The 18,726-nt window shown below is 37.2% G+C and overlaps 1 protein-coding gene across 7 annotated transcripts in view; it reads left to right on the forward strand.

Annotated features, from left to right (window-relative positions):
- GRIA2 (glutamate ionotropic receptor AMPA type subunit 2) overlaps positions 1 to 18,726 on the forward strand; it is a 117,260-nt gene that overhangs the window by 21,942 nt on the left and 76,592 nt on the right. For all 7 annotated transcript variants that reach the window (XR_007773449.1, XM_050946310.1, XM_050946305.1 and 4 more), the window contains exon 3: positions 14,856 to 15,095. Coding sequence is in view for 6 of the 7 variants with exons in the window: in XM_050946310.1 (XP_050802267.1) it covers positions 14,856 to 15,095 (240 nt within the window). In the remaining variant the exon portion in view is untranslated. The remainder of the gene's footprint in view (positions 1 to 14,855; positions 15,096 to 18,726) is intronic.

Here is an 18,726-nt window from a genome sequence, read left to right on the forward strand (position 1 = left end):
GAAACTTGCCAAGCACATGATGATAGTGATGCATTTGGTCAAAAGTAGAGTACTGCACTGACAGAGGAATGGACTAGAAGACCTAACGTTCTTTCCCGTCTTTAATGGCTATGACAGCAGCTTTGGCCACAAGGCTGGCTGTTTGTCAGCTGAGCCACAAATCAACATTGACTCTGCCTAAGTGTGAAGAGCCCACAGTGGTAATTGTAGAAAGGATACAACAATTGAGGAGGGAAAATAAAATGGGGGTAGGGAAGGGAGAGAGATTGAAAGTAAAAATGGAATAAATCAACCATTCCTCAAAGCATCTTTTTAATATAATAGCTCACTCCAAGTTAAGGCCTCCAAAAATGAAATCTAAGTCAAAGAAAGCTTTTCAATGCAATCTGTGTGGTAAACAAACATTGGTCAAGTCACATTTTGAAATTAAGTATGAATAATGTTTGATGATGGACTTTGCCTAAGGTAGTTAGCACATGCTTGCTCAAAATTTGACTTTCATGGTTGTCATTTGAATTTGTCAAGGAAGGCTGAGAATAGTTAGATTTACATAAACGAGGTCATATATCTTCCATACTTTTGTGTTAGGAGTGGCAAAACAGGAAAATGAGCCATACTAAACTCTTTACTGTCAGAAGAGTTTCTTGATGTGAACTCCCCTTCTTCTCAAAGTGATTACAAATGTTTGTTATTACATGTGAATATTTCTTCTGATTAGTCATATATTCTAATATTATTCATCTATTCCAATATTGTTATCTGTGGATTATAATTCCAATTTTTTTCATAGTACAAGTACTTGTATTACCTCAGGTTAAATAATCCACATGGTTCTTAGAATTGTCCTGTTTGACAGCCTTCAGATTAATTTTACAATTTATACACTTTACTGGACACAGAACTTTAAAAGCAGGCAACAAACGTAGTGTAAGATGGTTTGTGTTTTTAAGCACAAAAAGATTGTCTCCCCGTTTGGTGTTAGAAACTACACAGTGAAACATGGCATATGCAATATTGTATTTCATAATTCTGTTTATCTAGACTGGAGTATTTCATAGAGAGTGGAAATAGGTTTATTTCCTCAAATTTTCCTTTGTAAATAGATTAGGATTGACTGACTTTTAAAATATACTAAACAGTCACTGCATGAACATTACATAGATTGTAGTCATGAAAACAAGGCCATCTTTAAAATACGATGAATAATTTTGGCTGCATAGTAATAGTGAGAGCAAGATGTCCTGTGCAGATTTTTCTCTTTGCATTATGTTTTAGGAGATCATTTACTTCCCTAAAGTTACTGGTAAATCTTTCACATATTATATATATGATAGAATGAAAGAGATTTACTAGCAACTTTGTTACAAAGACATAGAGCTTGATTTTTTTTCTACTGTCTTGTACCTTGTGTAGTCATTTGCACCTATGAACGGTGGGTGTGAAATCTTACCAATTCTCCAATCATATGCTGATAGAATTATACAGCCCTTTTCCATAGATGCAAAGCCATAATTCTCATTGTGTCCCTTAAAATCATGTTGTGATCACGTGCTTACTGAAGTCTAACTCTGTGTGGGACTAAGCACTCTCATTTCCACTGAACTCAACAGCAAGGGGTAGGGGCTATCAGACACCTCTCAGGAGGCAGAAAATTGGACCCAGGTGGAAACTGTTTTATTTTGTGGTACTTATTTTTAGTGTGAGAGATTCCCAGATTCAAAGCTAGCCTAGTAGCTTGGTTCTCTTGTGTGAACTTCAGTGCTAGGTTTGCATAGGTTAATCTACCAATGTCCGAGTTCAGGTAATGTTGGAATATGTTAGTTTTGATGCAATGTTTGGCCATATTCTTCCTATATTAAGTATTTTTTACTTTCCTTGTAAATTTACATTTTTTTCACTTGCCATGTATATGTACAACTACAGACTTTTGTAAAAACAGTACCTTTATTTGTTTTGCATTTCTATTGCTATTCAAATAAGTATAGGAATGTTTTTTTTTAATTAATTTCTGTTCTATTGGAGTCAACTGAACAATATGGACTAACAGGTGTTGCAAAAAGTTCTACTAAAAGAAGAGATCTACATATAAATTGATCAAACCATATGGTTAAAATGTCTTGTGAAGGTGAAAAATCTGTTTCATTCTGGCACACAATATACATAGTAAGTGTTGATGAGGTATTTGATTAGTATTTATTTGACTGAAGACTGTGGTGGAATATACATGACCTCTCCTGCCATTTATCAGTGTCTTAACATAAACCTATTCCTGGCAATCTGTAAATTACATTAGTAAAGGAAAAACTATAAAGATGCAGCTTTGGTCTGGATTTATTTAAAACTGTGTGCACAGAATTACAGCGCCTGATCCTGCAAACCCATAGTTAGTTGTGTAGTTCCATTGAGTTCAGCGAGACTATTCAAGAGCCTGGTTGGTGACCAGACCTTACATGGGTATTTATGAAGGGAACATGGAAGAAGAAACACGGTGACTGCTCCCTCCATGCCACTTTGAAGGCACACACAAGCCCAAATGGGACAGAGAGGAGGTAGGACCATGGGACTGCTCCTTTCCATCCTGTGACCATAGTGAGGGCCTGATACATAGAGCTGGAGAGGGGGTGAATGACCCCTTTTCATATGCTATATGGCATGCCTTCCCATCTGCTCTTTCCTTAGGTGGTTTAGGATTAGGAGCTCCGGGCTCCTCTCCAAAGCCCTGTTTTAAAACAATTTTCCCAGTAGTCAAATTACAGGCAAAAGTTCATGGTTACTATGCAGCTGCAGTAGCCTCAAATGAAGAGCAGCATCAAGTTCCTAGTGGAGTAAGCATGGATCTGGACATCAAAGGTCCTACATTTTATTTCTGACCCTACCAGTGAATTGCAGCATAGCCTTGGATAAATCATTGTGCCTCTCTGAGACAGTTACCCACCCTTTCCCTTATAAAATGGGGATAATAATTTGTCAAGTACTTAAAGACTATGGCTGAAAATTGGTATAAGTGTTAAAATTACTATAATTTTTAAGTGCTGGCAAAGACACAAACTCTGAGAAATACTGGTCATAAATTTCCCGTAGCATTACGGGAAGAAAATTTCTCAAACAGAAGGTTCATGGTCAGGTGAAAGTCAGAGATTAAAAAAACTAAAGCAGGTATGTTAATAAAATCAGTATCTAATTTTTATACTTCTTATTTACTTGCATTTCTCTCAGTCTGGAATTGACTTATTTAACTTTCTAGTTCTCCTGCATTAGCACTAAGCTACACTGTTTGCATTTAAACCAAGAACAAAGGTTTTTCATAAAAATAAATAAATGAAATAATTAAACAGTTCCATTTAATTCTAGGTTTTGTAAAAAGCTCTTTGTTTCCCTTTAAAAAAAAAAGCATATGTTTTTAGAATTAAAGTATCAGTACAATATCCTTTTACCCAATACAATCTCTCTTTAAATGTGTTCTCATTTTGAAATAGCTTCCTGATAATGCCAATTTAATTAACAATGGTTTTAATGGAAATACCTACTCAATACGTATTAAGCAATAATCCAAACAGAATTCATGATTCAAGTCTAAATGCATGTTACTGTGCAAAATTACTACAGAAGACAAAGGGAATATTATATTGGCATTGTTTTTCAAATATAGAGCCCAATCTTGTAAACTTTCACTCATCTGGGCCCTCTTTACTCTCTCACAAGTAGTCTTGAGGTTTGCAGTGTTTGTTGTAACTGTGTTGGTCCCACGATATGAAAGAAACAAGGAGGTTAAAAAATATTCCCTCACCCATCTTGTTTCTCCTGTAGTCTTAATGACTATTAGTGTAAGTAAGTGCTGCTCATATGAGTAAAATTTTGCAGGATCAGCCTTAATCAGCAGAAAAAAATAAACATAAATTTAAATATAATAGTAAATTTCATATATATAAAAAAGATTATGGGCAGGTGGGAATAATCTGCTTCCGCAGCCTCCTGTCAGCTTGTGTCAGTTATCTGTAGGTATCTTTACTAGTGCTTAAAGTTGAGCTTTGAGGAATTACATTGTGATTTCAGATAGATTTGGAAGGTTGACAAATTTGTACTTCCACTGTTCAACAGAGTTGCCAGACAATAAAATCCATGGTTCAGGGAAGCGTATAGCCACTGTGATTGATAATACCATAGATTATGAGCCCAGTACAGTCCTGAAAACTCTACAGAAATGTATGGAAGATGTGCAATTCCTCGCTGAGTAGATTATGATTTTTTAATGTTTGGGATTTGAATTTACTGTGTCAAATTTTATCACTCCTTAGCATGCTTTATTCAGTAATCATATCGTTCAATAGTATTGAACGTTGAAGATCTGACGCATGTACAGAATTTGCAAAAGAAAGAAAATTACAAAACATTTGTTCATTATGGGCCAACTCTGGTTCTGCATGAGATAACTATGCAAAAAAGTGTAGGCTAAGGTACAGGACAGGGCCTACTCTGGTGCACAGTAAGGCTTCTTTACACTGTTCTGATAGTATAAAAGGACCTTTAAAATTAGTATAAAGTTAGGCCTTTGGGTAAAGGAAAATCGGGTTCCAACCCCACCATATCTTCCTAGTTTTAATCATTTGAATTGTCTAATTAAGCCTATATATTCAGTATTGCCAATCCTTGCAATTTTATCCCCAGTCTTGTGATTTTTTCCCCCTGAAGGCCCAGCTGCTTGAATTTAGAGATTATATGAGAATCTCAGCCTTCATTTACAATAAAATAAAATAAAAGAGAAGGTTTCTTGCCCTCATGGTTGCAGAGAAAATCTTGAGAACTTTAAGCTAACCGGACAGCAAATTGCACGAAATCTAAATGTATGGCTTTAAAAAAACTAATTATTTTGTGCGGCTTGACTCATGGTTTTTAATGGTTGGGGCTGGCAATACTGTGCATAATTATTCCTCCCTCCCATATTTCTATATCATGCTGTCCTGAACTACAATAGTTTTCAGATTCTGAATTGCCATTGTTGTATGTTTCACCTTTCACCCTTGCTGAGAAGAAACCCATGCTTTCTGCTAGGCTGCATTTGGTTGATAGCTTTTGAAAACAATCCATATTGTTGCTTTATTCACATAATGCTTTTCTAATGTAGCATCTATCATCTAAGAATTCTTTTGGCAGCTGTGGTTCTTGATTGTCCTTTACTACTTTTGTTCAGTGTATTGTTGTTTGTTGTTCTCTTCTAATGTCCATTTGTTTCTAACATGGCCTATCATAGAAGCTGAATGATTGTTGAAATTACCAAGGGGATATTCAATTTCTGTCTCCCATTTCCTGGCTGCTTCCTCTTCATCTATCAACTTTTCAGCCCAACATGCATTTTCCTTTATCTTCTGGTCCTTTTTAGCTGTTTCTCTACTCTTGTGCCATATTTTCTTTAGAAGTGAGGGAATCATTACTTCATTGGACATGATTAAATAACTTGCTCTGAAATTTGATATATAGTTATGTCCCTATGTTAGTCTTGGAATTATTCTGATTCAGTCAACAATTAGTGCCATAGACTTTATAGCAAATAAAATTGTGTGTGTAAGCTTGACAGGATTCAGTTTAAATTGGTAAATGGCAGTATGCATTGATTTCACCTGACACACTGAAATTGTATTGGCAAGTGCAACCTCCCCTGTACCTTGCATGTGCTGGGATCCAGGGTCATCAGTTCTGTAGCCCTTAGGGTGACCAGATATCCTGATTTTATATGGATAGTCCCAATTTTTGGGTCTTTTTCTTATACAGGCTCCTATTACCCTCCACCCCCGTCCCGATTTTTCACCCCCCAATGTGTCCTGATATTTTGTTCCTCTCATCTGGTCACCTTAAACCTAGTGGCCCTGTAGGGAGACCCGTGCAGCCCCACTCACTAACTGAAATGTGGGGGCTGTTTGTGGGCATGAGCCATTCAGCAGTGGAGTGCCCTTGCCTGTGACCAGAGGTTCATCTTTCTCCTTGCAGTTATGGCTGGCAGTCTCTGCTCTGTCCTACAAGGCTCACAACCTTCCCCACATCTTGTGCTTGCAGAGATCTGGTGCCAATTGCCCCACAGCCGCACTGAGAGCCTCCTAAAGTACTGGTATGAAAATGTACTGATAAAAATCAGAAAAAAAAGATTAAAAATAAAAATTTATATTAACCATGAATATACAAAAAAAATCAAATTTTGCCAAGCCCCCCAACCCCATCTAGTTAGCACAAAAAGTCAAAACAAACTAATCTACTATAATTACAATAGATTAATGCTTTTGATCAAAATATGAGCATTAAAAGGCTAAAATCAGATGAGATTTTACTGAAAATATTTGCCTTTGGGTGAAGACCAAGTATAGAAACTTATAGAAAAAAGGTTAATATTTTCAAAAGTTAGGAACATCTGAAAAAAAGAGTTATAATCTAAGCCATTTGCAACCTTAACTAGTTGAAGATCCTGCTAAGCAACTGCTACAATAACTTAATTGAACATTTACTAACTGAATTCAAGGATTTTTTCCTCCTACATTGTCTTTGAGTTTTAAGGACATTTAGGTTTATCTTTTTCTATGTAGGAGATGATGGTTTAGAAAGACATTACTAGAAACCTGTTCTACATACATACTTCGAGGAAACCATTTCTGACTCACTTTACGCCTCTGTCGATGTTCACCTTGATAAGGACCGAAAAAAATTAACTACCCTTCGAGACCATATTATAATGCAACAAATGTACATATTTTTTGATAATTTCATTTTATGAATTTTCATATTTTAAGTTCTTAAATCTGCAGTGACTCTTTTAAAGTTAGATATTTTAAGGACTGGATTCATATTAAGGACCAAAATGAATGTAATATGTAGACTGTATATTTAACATGTCTTTTTTTAAAGCAGGCCACTAATGACAGGAGTCAAATAATTTCTGCGGCTGTTTTTTTTTTTTTAATTATTATTATTTAGCCCCAGCAATGTGGAAAAAACCAAGTATCATGACAGTTATTGCCCAGAGAGCTTACAGTCTAATTGCCATTGAAAAGGTGATGAGGAGGGGAAAAGATAATATTAAAATATAAGATGAGTTTTGATAAGAAGATAAGAGTTTTGCAGGGCTTTGAAGATGAAGACAAGAAGTTTGAACACAGAACAGTAAGCAAGTGGAAGCCTTTGGAATTATTTTTAAAAAGAGGGTTAATATGGTCTGGCCAGAAGTCAAAGAAGATAATTTTGGTTGTATTTTGGGACAGATTGTAGGGGAACAATATGATAACAGCAAGGAGCCCAAGAAGAGATGGTTACAGTTGTCAAGGCAAGAGATTGTAATGGAGTAACCAAGTGTTTTAGATCCCAATCGAGCAAAGCATTTTAGCACATTTAAGTTTAGGCATGTGCTTAAGTTCCATTGACTTCCATGGGACTAAATCACAAACTTAAATGCTTTGCTGAATGAAAGCAAAACGTACTGGGGTCTCTTCTTTCTCCAGTACCTTGTATTGTTTTATCTCATTTTTGACAACCAGCAGTTATGTGTCAGAGCGGACAACTATTCTCCACGAATTTTATATAATGGATTTGCTTTCCACTAAACTTTTTATGTTGTCATTTTCCAGTCCTAACAAAAAGGACAGTATATACACAAGAAAAACACTTGAAAATAAGACAACTTGAGAGAAATTAACTCTGGCAGTTGCTTATAATGTTTTTAATTAAATATATCATTCATTTTACAGTGGTTTGTGAGTCCTAATCATCATGATTTATTTAACCTAATAACAGTGAACAGCTTGTGATTCACCATTGTAAAACTAATGTCCTCCAGCAACAGCAGTATCACTGTAGACATTGCAGAGTGGGAATTCTGCCAAAAAGAATTAGAGTTTTTACATTATTCACTGGTTCATCTTATATATACATATGAGCATCTTTCCTCATTTCTTCCCTCCTGCTCCCAAGAGGCCAAATGCCCCAGAATCATTGAGACTATTTGCCTTGTGACAAGTCTAGGAGCATATTGTAAATGTGTCTCTCGCTGGCATTCAATGGATGACCTCCTATTGATCTTTAATGGGAGTTTTGCACATGAAAGCACCACAGGCTTGGGCTATTTCAGCATATAATTATAAGATTAATGCTTGTGGGTGGGGGAAAATGTAGTCCAGGTTTAAAATTGACACCTGTATTCTGATTGGACCAGGTAGTTTAACATTTGAAATTGTATGCTGTTTCCTACTGCTTGACAGTTGTATAGATTATCAGGAGCAAATTCTGTTTTCCCATCTGTGCAACCTTCTTGAAGTAAATGAGCCTCAAAGTGAATATTTTTATTGTCTTTAAATATCAGTCATTTAAATAACTTTTGTAATCAGTTCTAACAGCACAGCAAACATCATTACACAATGTGTGACTGATAATATTAGACTACATTGAAGATATCAGAATACTTTTTTTCCCTAGCTTTATTTCTTTCAGCCTGGACTCTGACTGCCCCCTGCTTAGCTGCACAGTAGATGAGTTAGGAAGTGGGGAACATTTTAATCTTTAAAGAAGTTTCCCAACCCCACTCCTTTGTGCCGCCCATGCAAGGATTCCAGGATTGCAGTCCCTTCACTTGGCAGAGTTTAAGGGGTTCTTTGTTTAAGGGATTCTTTGTTCTTGGGAGTGTTGGAAGCAGCTAGTTGTTTTTGACAGTTGATTCTTATCAACCAAGAGTAGAAAAGTAGTAACTAGAACTGGGAGTTTCAGTAGCTTAAAACATAGGAAGACAATTTCAGAGAGTATACAGCCTTTCTTAGAAATCTGCAGAGATACCTACTGAGAAATGAACTGCAGTTGTGGAGATTTTAGGCGCATACAGATTCTATCCACAGATGGTATTGATGTGCATGTGATAAATTGCAGATCCATTAGATAAATCCAATTTGTAAAAAAAAAAAAAAAAAAAGCCTGAAACAAAATAACCTGCCAGAGAGGGAGATCCTTCCTTCCTCCAAATGTGGAATGTTCCCAACACGTGCCAATATTAAGTTCTACACTGGGAGTCGGCAACCTTTCGGAAGTGGTGTGCCGAGTCTTCATTTATTCACTCTAATTTAAAGTTTCGTATGCCAGTCGTACATTTTAACATTTTTAGAAGGTCTCTTTCTATAAGTCTGTAATATATAACTAAACTATTGTTGTATGTAAAGTAAATAAGGTTTTTAAAATGTTTAAGAAGCTTCATTTAAAATTAAATTAGAATGCAGAGCTCCCAGACCAGTGGCTAGGACTCAGGCAGTGTGAGTGCTGCTGAAAATCAGCTCGTGTGCCGCCTTTGGCACATGTGCCATAGGTTGCCTATCCCTGTTCTATACCCATAACAGGCTTAAAGACCACAGCTTATAGCCCTTCAGAAGAAGAAATGGGAAATTTCTAATGCTGTAGCATTGAAAAGGAGATTCCTGACTAGAATATATTTAGTTCTAGCCCTGGTAGATCTGCAGCATCTTACTGTAGTGAGGGATACTTAGAAGTCTTTATACTTTTTTTCTTTAATTACTTTCATTTCTACTTTTACATCTGAGATCTGTACACTTAGAGTGAAATCCTGGCCCACTGAAGTCAATGTGGTCAGGATTTCACCCTTTAGATATATTTACACTGCACAGCCCTTATAGTGGTACATAAAGTACATACTCTGCACACCCCTCAGAATGAGTAGAAGTAGCAGTGGAGACAGTGAGGAACTGCTTAGGCATGTCTGAACCCTGTGGGTTTATGCATAGTTCTCTATATGCCTGAGCAGTGCCTTCCCTATCTACATTGCTGTTTTTAGCAGCATAGTGTCCCACTGCTTCCCTGCTGCCGGAGTCTTTCCTCAGTGCAGGGAAAGGCTCCAGCAGCTGAGAAAGGCTTTGGCAGAGGGGAGGCAATGGGGGAAAAATCCAGCGGCTCCCCGCTGCCAGAGCCTTTCCCTGCTCCCTTCCCACCTCCCCCCTCCGCCAAAGCCTTTCACTGTACCTGCAGCAACCATTGGTGTGCAGTGTAGGCATAGCGTTAGTGTTCAGATGCTGTGGTGATGGTAGTGGTATACATTTTTTGAGTTCAGAGGTCGACTCTCAGTACTAGAGAGAGGCAGGCAAGATAGGCAGAATGATAAAGAAAAAAGAAAGGAAAAATTACTTGATACTCCCTTTTATTTTCTCTTTGATTAGAAAACAGTTATAAGGCAGTGCACTTATGTCAAGATGAGAGTCTGTAAGCAGTCCACGTCTGTGGTGCCTCCTGCTAACCATCTTCTTCTCTGCAGGTCTTCTGTAGCTCGGTCCTCCAGCCAAGTCACAAAGTTCTGTCCTTTTCTGGGGTAACAAAAGGTCCAACTGACAGTCTAAGCTAAACATCTAAATAATAATTCTAACACCCCTCTCAGGCTCCACTGAAGTGTTCTTATTGGCCCTCCCTGAAGGCCTCCCTGCAAAGTTCTTCCTTTATTGTTTATTGTCCTAGCAGTTTTTCCCTCATGGTCTCCCTTCCCCAGGGACTCTGGGTGTGTGGGGAGGACTGGGGGTGTGGGTTCTGGTGTGGGACTGGGTTTGAGGGATTTGGAGTGAAGGAGGAGGTTCTGGGCTGGGACCAAGGGGTTCAGAGGATGGAAGGGAATATGGGCAGGGGGTTGGAGTATGGGAGAAGGTCAGGGGTGCAGGCTCCAGGCGGCGCTTACCTCAAGCAGCCCCTGGAAACAGCAGCATGTCCCCCCCTCTGACTCCTAGGCATTAGCCACAGCTTTGCACACTGCCCCATTCACAGATTCCTGGCCAATGGGAGCTATGGAGCTGGCACTTGGGGTGGGGGCAGCATGCGGAGCCCTCTGGCTGCTTCTATACCTAAGAGCCAGAGGGGGGACATGCCACTGCTTCTGGGAGCTGTGCAGAGATACAGCAGGCAGGGAGCCTGCCTTAACTCTGCTGTGGTGACTGGACTTTTAGCTTTCCGGTCATCACCACCAGCACCCTTTTCGACTAGGCACTTGGCAACCCTGCTTCTCTGTAGCCTCTCTATCCCTTTTTCTTGTTTTTTTTTTTTCCTGCCCACGGTGAAGCAGACTTGACGGGAAAGTCTAGAGCCACCACCAACTATAATTCCTAAATACTGGGCAGTTTATAGTCTCTCGTTCTGCCCTGTGTCTTTCAGGTCATGTAGCAATCGCTTTCTAATACTGCCCCATTTCCCTCATATTTTCACTAAATAATATAATGTAACTTTTGTTCCCTTGAGCCATTTAAATTTTCCTTTTCTTTCTCAACCCTCATATATCCATAAAAGATGTTCAATTTTCTCTTGTATCTTACAGCATGCACATAGTCCATCTTTGTGTTTATTCAAAAATATTTTTGTTTAAACCATAATGGCCAGTTAGTACTGTAAACAAAATCAATTCATTTTTCCTATGCAGGCCTGAAGTATGTTGTTATTCTCAGCTCCAGAGCAAAATTAAAAAAAAAACTTCCTCTTTTTTTTAATTAACCAATTTTTTTTGCCATTTCTCTTTTAATTTTTTCTGTGCTAAGGTTTTGAATTCCAGTTTACTGCAGGATATTATCAATCCTTCCATTCCTACAGTCCTTTAAGCTGCTTTGTCCACCATTTTGTTTCCTGCTATCCCAGTGCTGGGATGCAGGCTAATGCTACATGTATTCCCATCTGTACTGTTATTAGAAATATAATTTAGTTGAGTAAATCACTTATGCTTACAGAGACTCCCTTTTTTATTGCCATAAGACCTGATATTGAGTCAAAAAAAATGATCACTACTGCTAGGTATACCTCCTAAATCCAGTTTAACACCAGCATTATTACTACTCGGTCAGCTGTCATGACAGCTACAAAATTGGATGTTCTTTTAAATGTCCTAATTCCTAATTTTCATAAACAATATGCTGTCCCTAGTCTTCACGGTTTTCCCCCCTTTTTTGGACCCACTTATATATATAGTTGACAAAAACAACCCCACTTTTGATCTATATACTGGTATACTTATTTTTTATACCAATTGTCTCCTTTTTACCAACAAGTTTATAAAATAAATCTAAATCCACATTTAGACATGTTAATTTCCATCCATAACTATTTTTTCCATGACTAACAGTTCTGACTTCCTTCAGTTTTTCCTTGTCTTTCAACTCCACATTTTTACTCAAACGGCAGCTGGAGCTCCAACATTGTGTGCTATAGGTTGCCTATTGAATTCCCAACAATCTTCATATATTTATCTGGTACCTCTATCTTTGCAATTCCCATTAACTTTGACCCAGAAAGTTAGGTCCAATAATTTCATTTGTGGTGTAACTGGCATTTCACTAGCAACTATCTGTAGCACATATGTGTGTTGTAATAAATGCACCATACACAACTCATAGTTCCCGTGCTTGTATTAAATCTAATTTTTAAAGTGCTGATTTTGTTGCCGACCCAAAAAGCTTGGCAACCATAGTCAATAACTGGTCTGATTAAGTCTCTGTATACCATCAGTAATGTTTTTTTCTTATCTGCTTCCCAATTAGTTCCAGCAATACTTTTAAATAGGTTGATCCTTCCTTTGCATTTATCTTTAACATAGTCTATATGCTCTTTCCAGAATAATTTAGTATCATGTATTCGTCCTAGAAATTTAAACCTTTTAACTGTATCTATTTGTTCTCCATACAGATACAGTTTCCATTGCTTTGTAGCTATACTTTTTGTAAAGATCAATCTTTTGGTTTTAGCTATGAAGAACTTGAAACCCCGTGTATTTCCCAAGTCTTTTCTGCCACCTCAATATTCCCGCTCCTAACCCATACAACATAATCCTTAACAGAGTTCTCTTCTCTGTTTGTATAATCGTTTCCTAACCCTTTCACATATTGGATCACTAATTATCATTAAGTTGTCATATTACCATAAGATGGAGGTTAGCTGCTTGGTCACAGGCAAAGATTAGCCTGGCTTGCCTTAAAGGGCCAGCTAGCTCATGACACCAAGAAAATTAAAAATAGAAAACATTTCATTAATACTAGTCAAAGTCTGAGAAACAAATCAATGAGAAGTCAGTTAATTCTGAAATTAACTCAACCTTAATTCTACCCCTCTACATATGCCCCAAAACAGTGATACTCAGACTGAGGCTCTCCAGGCCCAAGTGGCTCTTTAATGTGGCTTCATTGACTCTTTGCAGCACATGATATTAAAACACTGTGTGATTTAATTATTAACCAATCAGGATGCTTTTACTATGTTATTAACCAATTTTAGTTGATAAAATTATAGTACTTGGTCAGTCATTTTGCTGTGAGAATTATATATATAAAAAAATGACTGACCAAGTACTATTATTACTATGTGTGTATGTGTGTGTATATATATATATATAAATTAAATATTTCCCCTGTCATACTTTTTACATATGAATATATAATACTATAGAAAATGAAACAATGAATTCACACTACTCTTATTTTTGAGTAATGTTGATTGCTAATTTGGCTTCTGAACCACTGAGGTTTGGGTTTGAGTGTCAATGCCCTAAAATATAGTCTCCATAGTCAATTATTGTCATAATTAATACTTGGGCAACATCATCTTCTATTATACGCCAGATTTACATCAATTCAATTGAAAGTAGATCTCAGCACATTGTGTTGAAGGACTGCAGTCAAGATTAATGGGCATATGCTCTTGATGGATCTGACTACTATTTCAGGTGACTACATACAGACTATGAAAGCAGAGAGGAGAAATGTGAGTCAGATAACACAGATGTTCAGGGATAACACAGCAGAAGTACAGTGAATATTTCAGTTATTCTCCTCCTCACCCCAGTTTTAGTGAACAGAACCATATATTCTTCTACACATGCACTATTGAGGGGGAGGGATAGCTCAGTGGTTTGAGCATTGGCCTGCTAAGCCCAGCATTGTGAGTTCAATCCTTGAGGGAGCCATTTGGGAATTGGTCCTGCTTTGAGCAGGGGGTGGGACTAGATGATTTCCTGAGGTGCCTTCTAACCCTAATAATCTATGATTTGTTGTGTCAATGAACAGGATGACCTAGAAAAGCATAGATGTTTACCCAGGCTGCAGTGATCAGCATTGTCATTGGCTTGAATTGTCTGTAGCACTGATTTAAAAAAAAAGAATAATCAAGAGATTATTCTTTCTTGTATGTGACCTCAAGTGTTATCCAGAAGACCAGTTTTTGCTGAGTCCTAAAAAGCTGATATTAAACATTTAATTAAACAATGCACTAGAACGCAACAATATACAGTGCCACTACCTCTATCCTGTTTTCTGTTTGCTGTTTTGTGTGTTTGGTGTGTAGTTTTGAATTTGCAATTTCCTCAAGCAGTACAAATGGAAAATGTATTTGTTGAAGGTATTTTGCAAGAAAGAAAAGTCTAAAAAAGCCTTGTCACCAAAACCAGATTATATTTAATAGGATAAAAAGTAGCAATTTCAATAATTGTGCTATAGTCAGACATGAAATTATCAATTTTTAAAGAAATTCCAGCTTGCTTTTGTGCTTGGAATACTGTTTTTTAAAATAGACATGGAATTCATAAATCAGCCATTATGTTTTCTTTCTGAAATAATTCTTTTTTGATTGTAAACCATATAATACATTATTACATTGTATCATGTATTAAGGTAGCTTTTGGTATATCAAGTTTTGTTAGTGATTAATAATATGAGATATATTGTTATATCTAGAAATATTGTCTTTCTCCATTAATTTAGGTGTGTGAGTATACATGTTTGTAGAACATAAATATGTAATAGGTTTCAAACAAACTTTTACAAATCCTTGTTGTTTCATACAATTTCATCTCTCTTTGTTTCTATCTCTTCTAGTCTGCTCCCAGTTTTCAAGAGGCGTCTTTGCAATTTTTGGATTCTATGACAAGAAGTCAGTAAATACTATAACATCATTTTGTGGAACTCTTCATGTCTCCTTCATAACTCCCAGTTTTCCGACTGATGGAACACACCCATTTGTCATTCAGATGAGACCTGACCTCAAGGGAGCTCTTCTTAGCTTGATTGAATACTATCAGTGGAACAAGTTTGCATATCTATATGACAGTGACAGAGGTAAGATACAGTACAACTTATCAGTATAGTTTTTGCTAGATGTACCTAATTGAAATGCTGAAGCAGTATTACAAAGACAAGCAGAGCAAGGAGAAACGTTTTCCCTCTTGTTCCACTTTAACAATATAAAACTCGGGTCTCAGGAAGAGAAGCTTATCTGACTGCTGTATATGGTCAAAAAATAAATGTGTTTAATTGAGAATGAAATAGTTGCAGTATATAATAGAATTATGGACATGTGCTAATAAGCATTGATGCAAGTATAATAAGGTCTTTGGAAGATAGTTCCCATAGAACATTTATTTTAAAATGTAAGTGTTTTAGAAAAAAATGCATCTTAACATTTCTCTATTTTTTAAAAATTTAGAATATTAAGGTTACAAGTGCCCTACCAATTAAAGTTAGAGAACCAAACCAAATTTCAGTCAGCTCATGTCTTCTACCAAACAGCAACTTTAAATGCAAATCCCCCAACATATAGTTCACTGCTGCAGTCTCATAGTTCCAAACAATAGTTGTCAAATTTATGAGGATCCAGAACGTCATCTCATCACAAATCCCATCCACCTAGAACACCACTCATAGGTCCAATTAGACTTGGTGGTAGTCAAGGTCATCAAGGGATGGTTCAGTCCCACAGAGTTACTTCACACAGGGTGCAGAATCTGTAAATGGGGATCCCAGAGTAAAACAGGAACTAAGGAAAAAGCTCTAGCACTCTAGACACAACCCTTTCCTCTCCCCCATGTTGAATTTGGCTTACAGTACCAAATCATAAGTCTACTGTGCATAAGCTCAGATGACCCACTCACTCCAGGCATGTCCTGCACAATTCCTATATCCTTTCAAGATAATTTTTATTGCAGTACTCATATTATTTTATACAATCAAAACAAACAATTTGCAAAGTTAGAAGGTGGCAAATGTGTTAATTAGTAGTATTTTGGGGGTTTATACAAAATTGAAAGGGGGAAGGTTTTTGACTATCTTCGTTGGAATTCCATTTTTTTATTTGTCTCCAAGTGCTCCTTACTTTTTCTTAATCTTTCTGTTTTCATTTTGTACTCTGTCTTTGAAAGCAGTTGTGTGGTGGTTCTTCAGTATGTTCGTGGACCAAAAACTTTGCTTAGGGTTGCCTTGCCATAAATAAATGTGCAGAAAATGGTCAAGATGTAGTTAAATTTAAAAGATGGTTCAAATTTACCCTGGTATACCATTTTTCATCAAGCAGTGCAGTGGGTTTTGCCTACTCACCTTCAGATGTCACCACCTTCCACTGGTCTGGTCTGCATTGTGTTGTTCAAAAAAATCAAAAGGGGTTTCTTCAAGGCATGTTTATGTGTTGTTGTTTTTTAAGCCCTGCAGTTAGGTAAACTAAAGCTCTCATATGACCTCTAAAAATGACTGTGTGTCACGCAGTATGATCCTTGAACTTGGACTTCTCTCAGCTTCTCTTCAAGTTCACATTTGAATCAGAAACATTCTTTATCTTTGCAGAAATGGCAAATAGCTTATTCAATGCTCCATCAATCAGCTAGCATTGCAGTATGTGCCAATACACTGCATGTGATTTTCTATTTAGGAAAATTCTTTGGAGCACCCATTTTTACGATACATCTTACTGTCAACTGTACTGAAAGGAGTAAATAACTAAGTGAAATATTTATATATTGCCACATTTCGGTTTCGCCATTTTTTGTTTGTTTTTTTCACCCAAACCCTAAGGCACTCAAGTAGGGCAGGTGCCATTTGTAAATCTCCAGGGGCATGAATCTGCAACACTACTCAAAATGTATTACTCCTGGAGTTCTCTCATTGATTTCAATGGGGCTACCTGCAGAGTCAAGTACTTCTCAGTATCAGTGAAGGTGGCACAATTGGACCTTAAGTGAGGAGAAGCCATTTTTCAGTTCAAAACACCATCACCTCAGTGACCAGTGCCAAGGAGGTGTCTATAAAAAGTATATATGATTCAGCATGTTATTTTTTTTCTTCTACCCTGGAAAGAGATAAAATATTAATAAAATAGAATCAGGTGAACTAATAGCAATTACAATTCAATTACTATTCTGCAACAGTGAGTTTATTACTACAACTCCAGTACCTTTGTTAGGGGCCAATCTTATGAAGTGCTGAGCTCTCTCACATCCCATTCCATTAAACTTTAAGGATCAGGCCATTATTTAGTACAGTACTTGCTCTCATACGGCTTAATTACATCTTGTTTTTTAGTGTTTTCTACCTTCTATTACCCCCTCCTTTTTTTTAAATCGCATTGTCTGTAATACCGAGTGGTAGCAACTAGAGTTTGCCTGGGTTGTAGGGAGAACTGAGACAATGTTAGAGAATTCTATCTGCAGCCAAATTACTAATTCAAAAAAGAAAATGCCAATCTGACATTTTATGCAATTGCCTCCATTTAGTCCTCCCATTCAAAAGATCACTGAACTAACTATCTGTGCTCATTATGAGCACTTGAGGATCAGGAGTGTTTTTCCCCAAGTTCTGAATTAGTACTTGAAGATTTAATATACTAGAACTAGGCCTCATGCCTTCTTTCTATGCACTTGGGCCACCCTAACAGCTATGAAATGTCAACTAAACTCATCCAGTAATAGGGACAATATGTCAGATATATGTCCATACGTAATCATCTCCTTGCTCCAAAAACTAAACTCACTGATGAAAAAGTCATTTACTACGTTTACTCAGAAGGATTTCATGGAATGAACATTGTCTGAGTCCCATCAGAGGTGATAATCTTCTACATGTATAAGTATCATGAAGATGGGTTATCAAACACCTCTTAAGGCTGAAGGGACAGAAATCTGGAGATTTAATGTAAATGAATCAATACCCTAATTTGCATTTTGAAAGACTATGCAATAACAAACTGAATCATTTAACTATTTTAATTCAGAAATTACCACCCTTTTTTCTCCCCTCTCTCTTTCTCTGTAGGTCAATCATAAATGCTCTATGATTTTTCCTTAACAGTAGAGGAGGCCATAGGATTGACTTGTGTTATGAGAGAAGTCCAAATCTCTTGGTACACAGTTAATAGATAAGGTTCCTGAATTTTGCAGGACAAGTAAAATGTCCTGTTATGTACTGCAAATGGCTTCGTCTGTGCAGTTCTTTATATCAGTTTATAACAATCTGAAAGCCCCTTGGAGGCAGCTATTGATGATGAGGGAGCTGAACTTTGTGTCCCTTTTTGCACCTAGCCATCTCTCATGTGCAAATCAAGGCCAGTGCAAAAGGCACTAAAGTTGGATCAAACTTTCAAAAAAAAATATACGTATAATCTATCCATAAAACTATGCTACACAGTGTGTGTATGGGAGGAAGTTAAATATCTCATGAGGGTTTCACTGAGGAGGTCAGAAAGGATTGGGGTGTAAACCCAAGTCTTCCTGGCCAAATGCCAGCCAGGAAAATTCTACCCTTCCCCACTATCTTAAAATTTCCTCTGTTCTTTCAGTTGTGGTTGCCTTTCCCATAACGTCATGTAATCCTTTTGGACCATGAGTCCTGCTCTGAGGTGAATGAGCCATTTTCATTTCCCTGTTGACCAGCTCCCACTTGGAAAACCATGTTGCACTCCTGGTACTGCTGCTTTAATTTGCTG

This window comes from Gopherus flavomarginatus, chromosome 3 (assembly GCF_025201925.1).
Source record: "Gopherus flavomarginatus isolate rGopFla2 chromosome 3, rGopFla2.mat.asm, whole genome shotgun sequence".
In the NCBI taxonomy this organism is placed as follows: domain Eukaryota; kingdom Metazoa; phylum Chordata; order Testudines; family Testudinidae; genus Gopherus; species Gopherus flavomarginatus.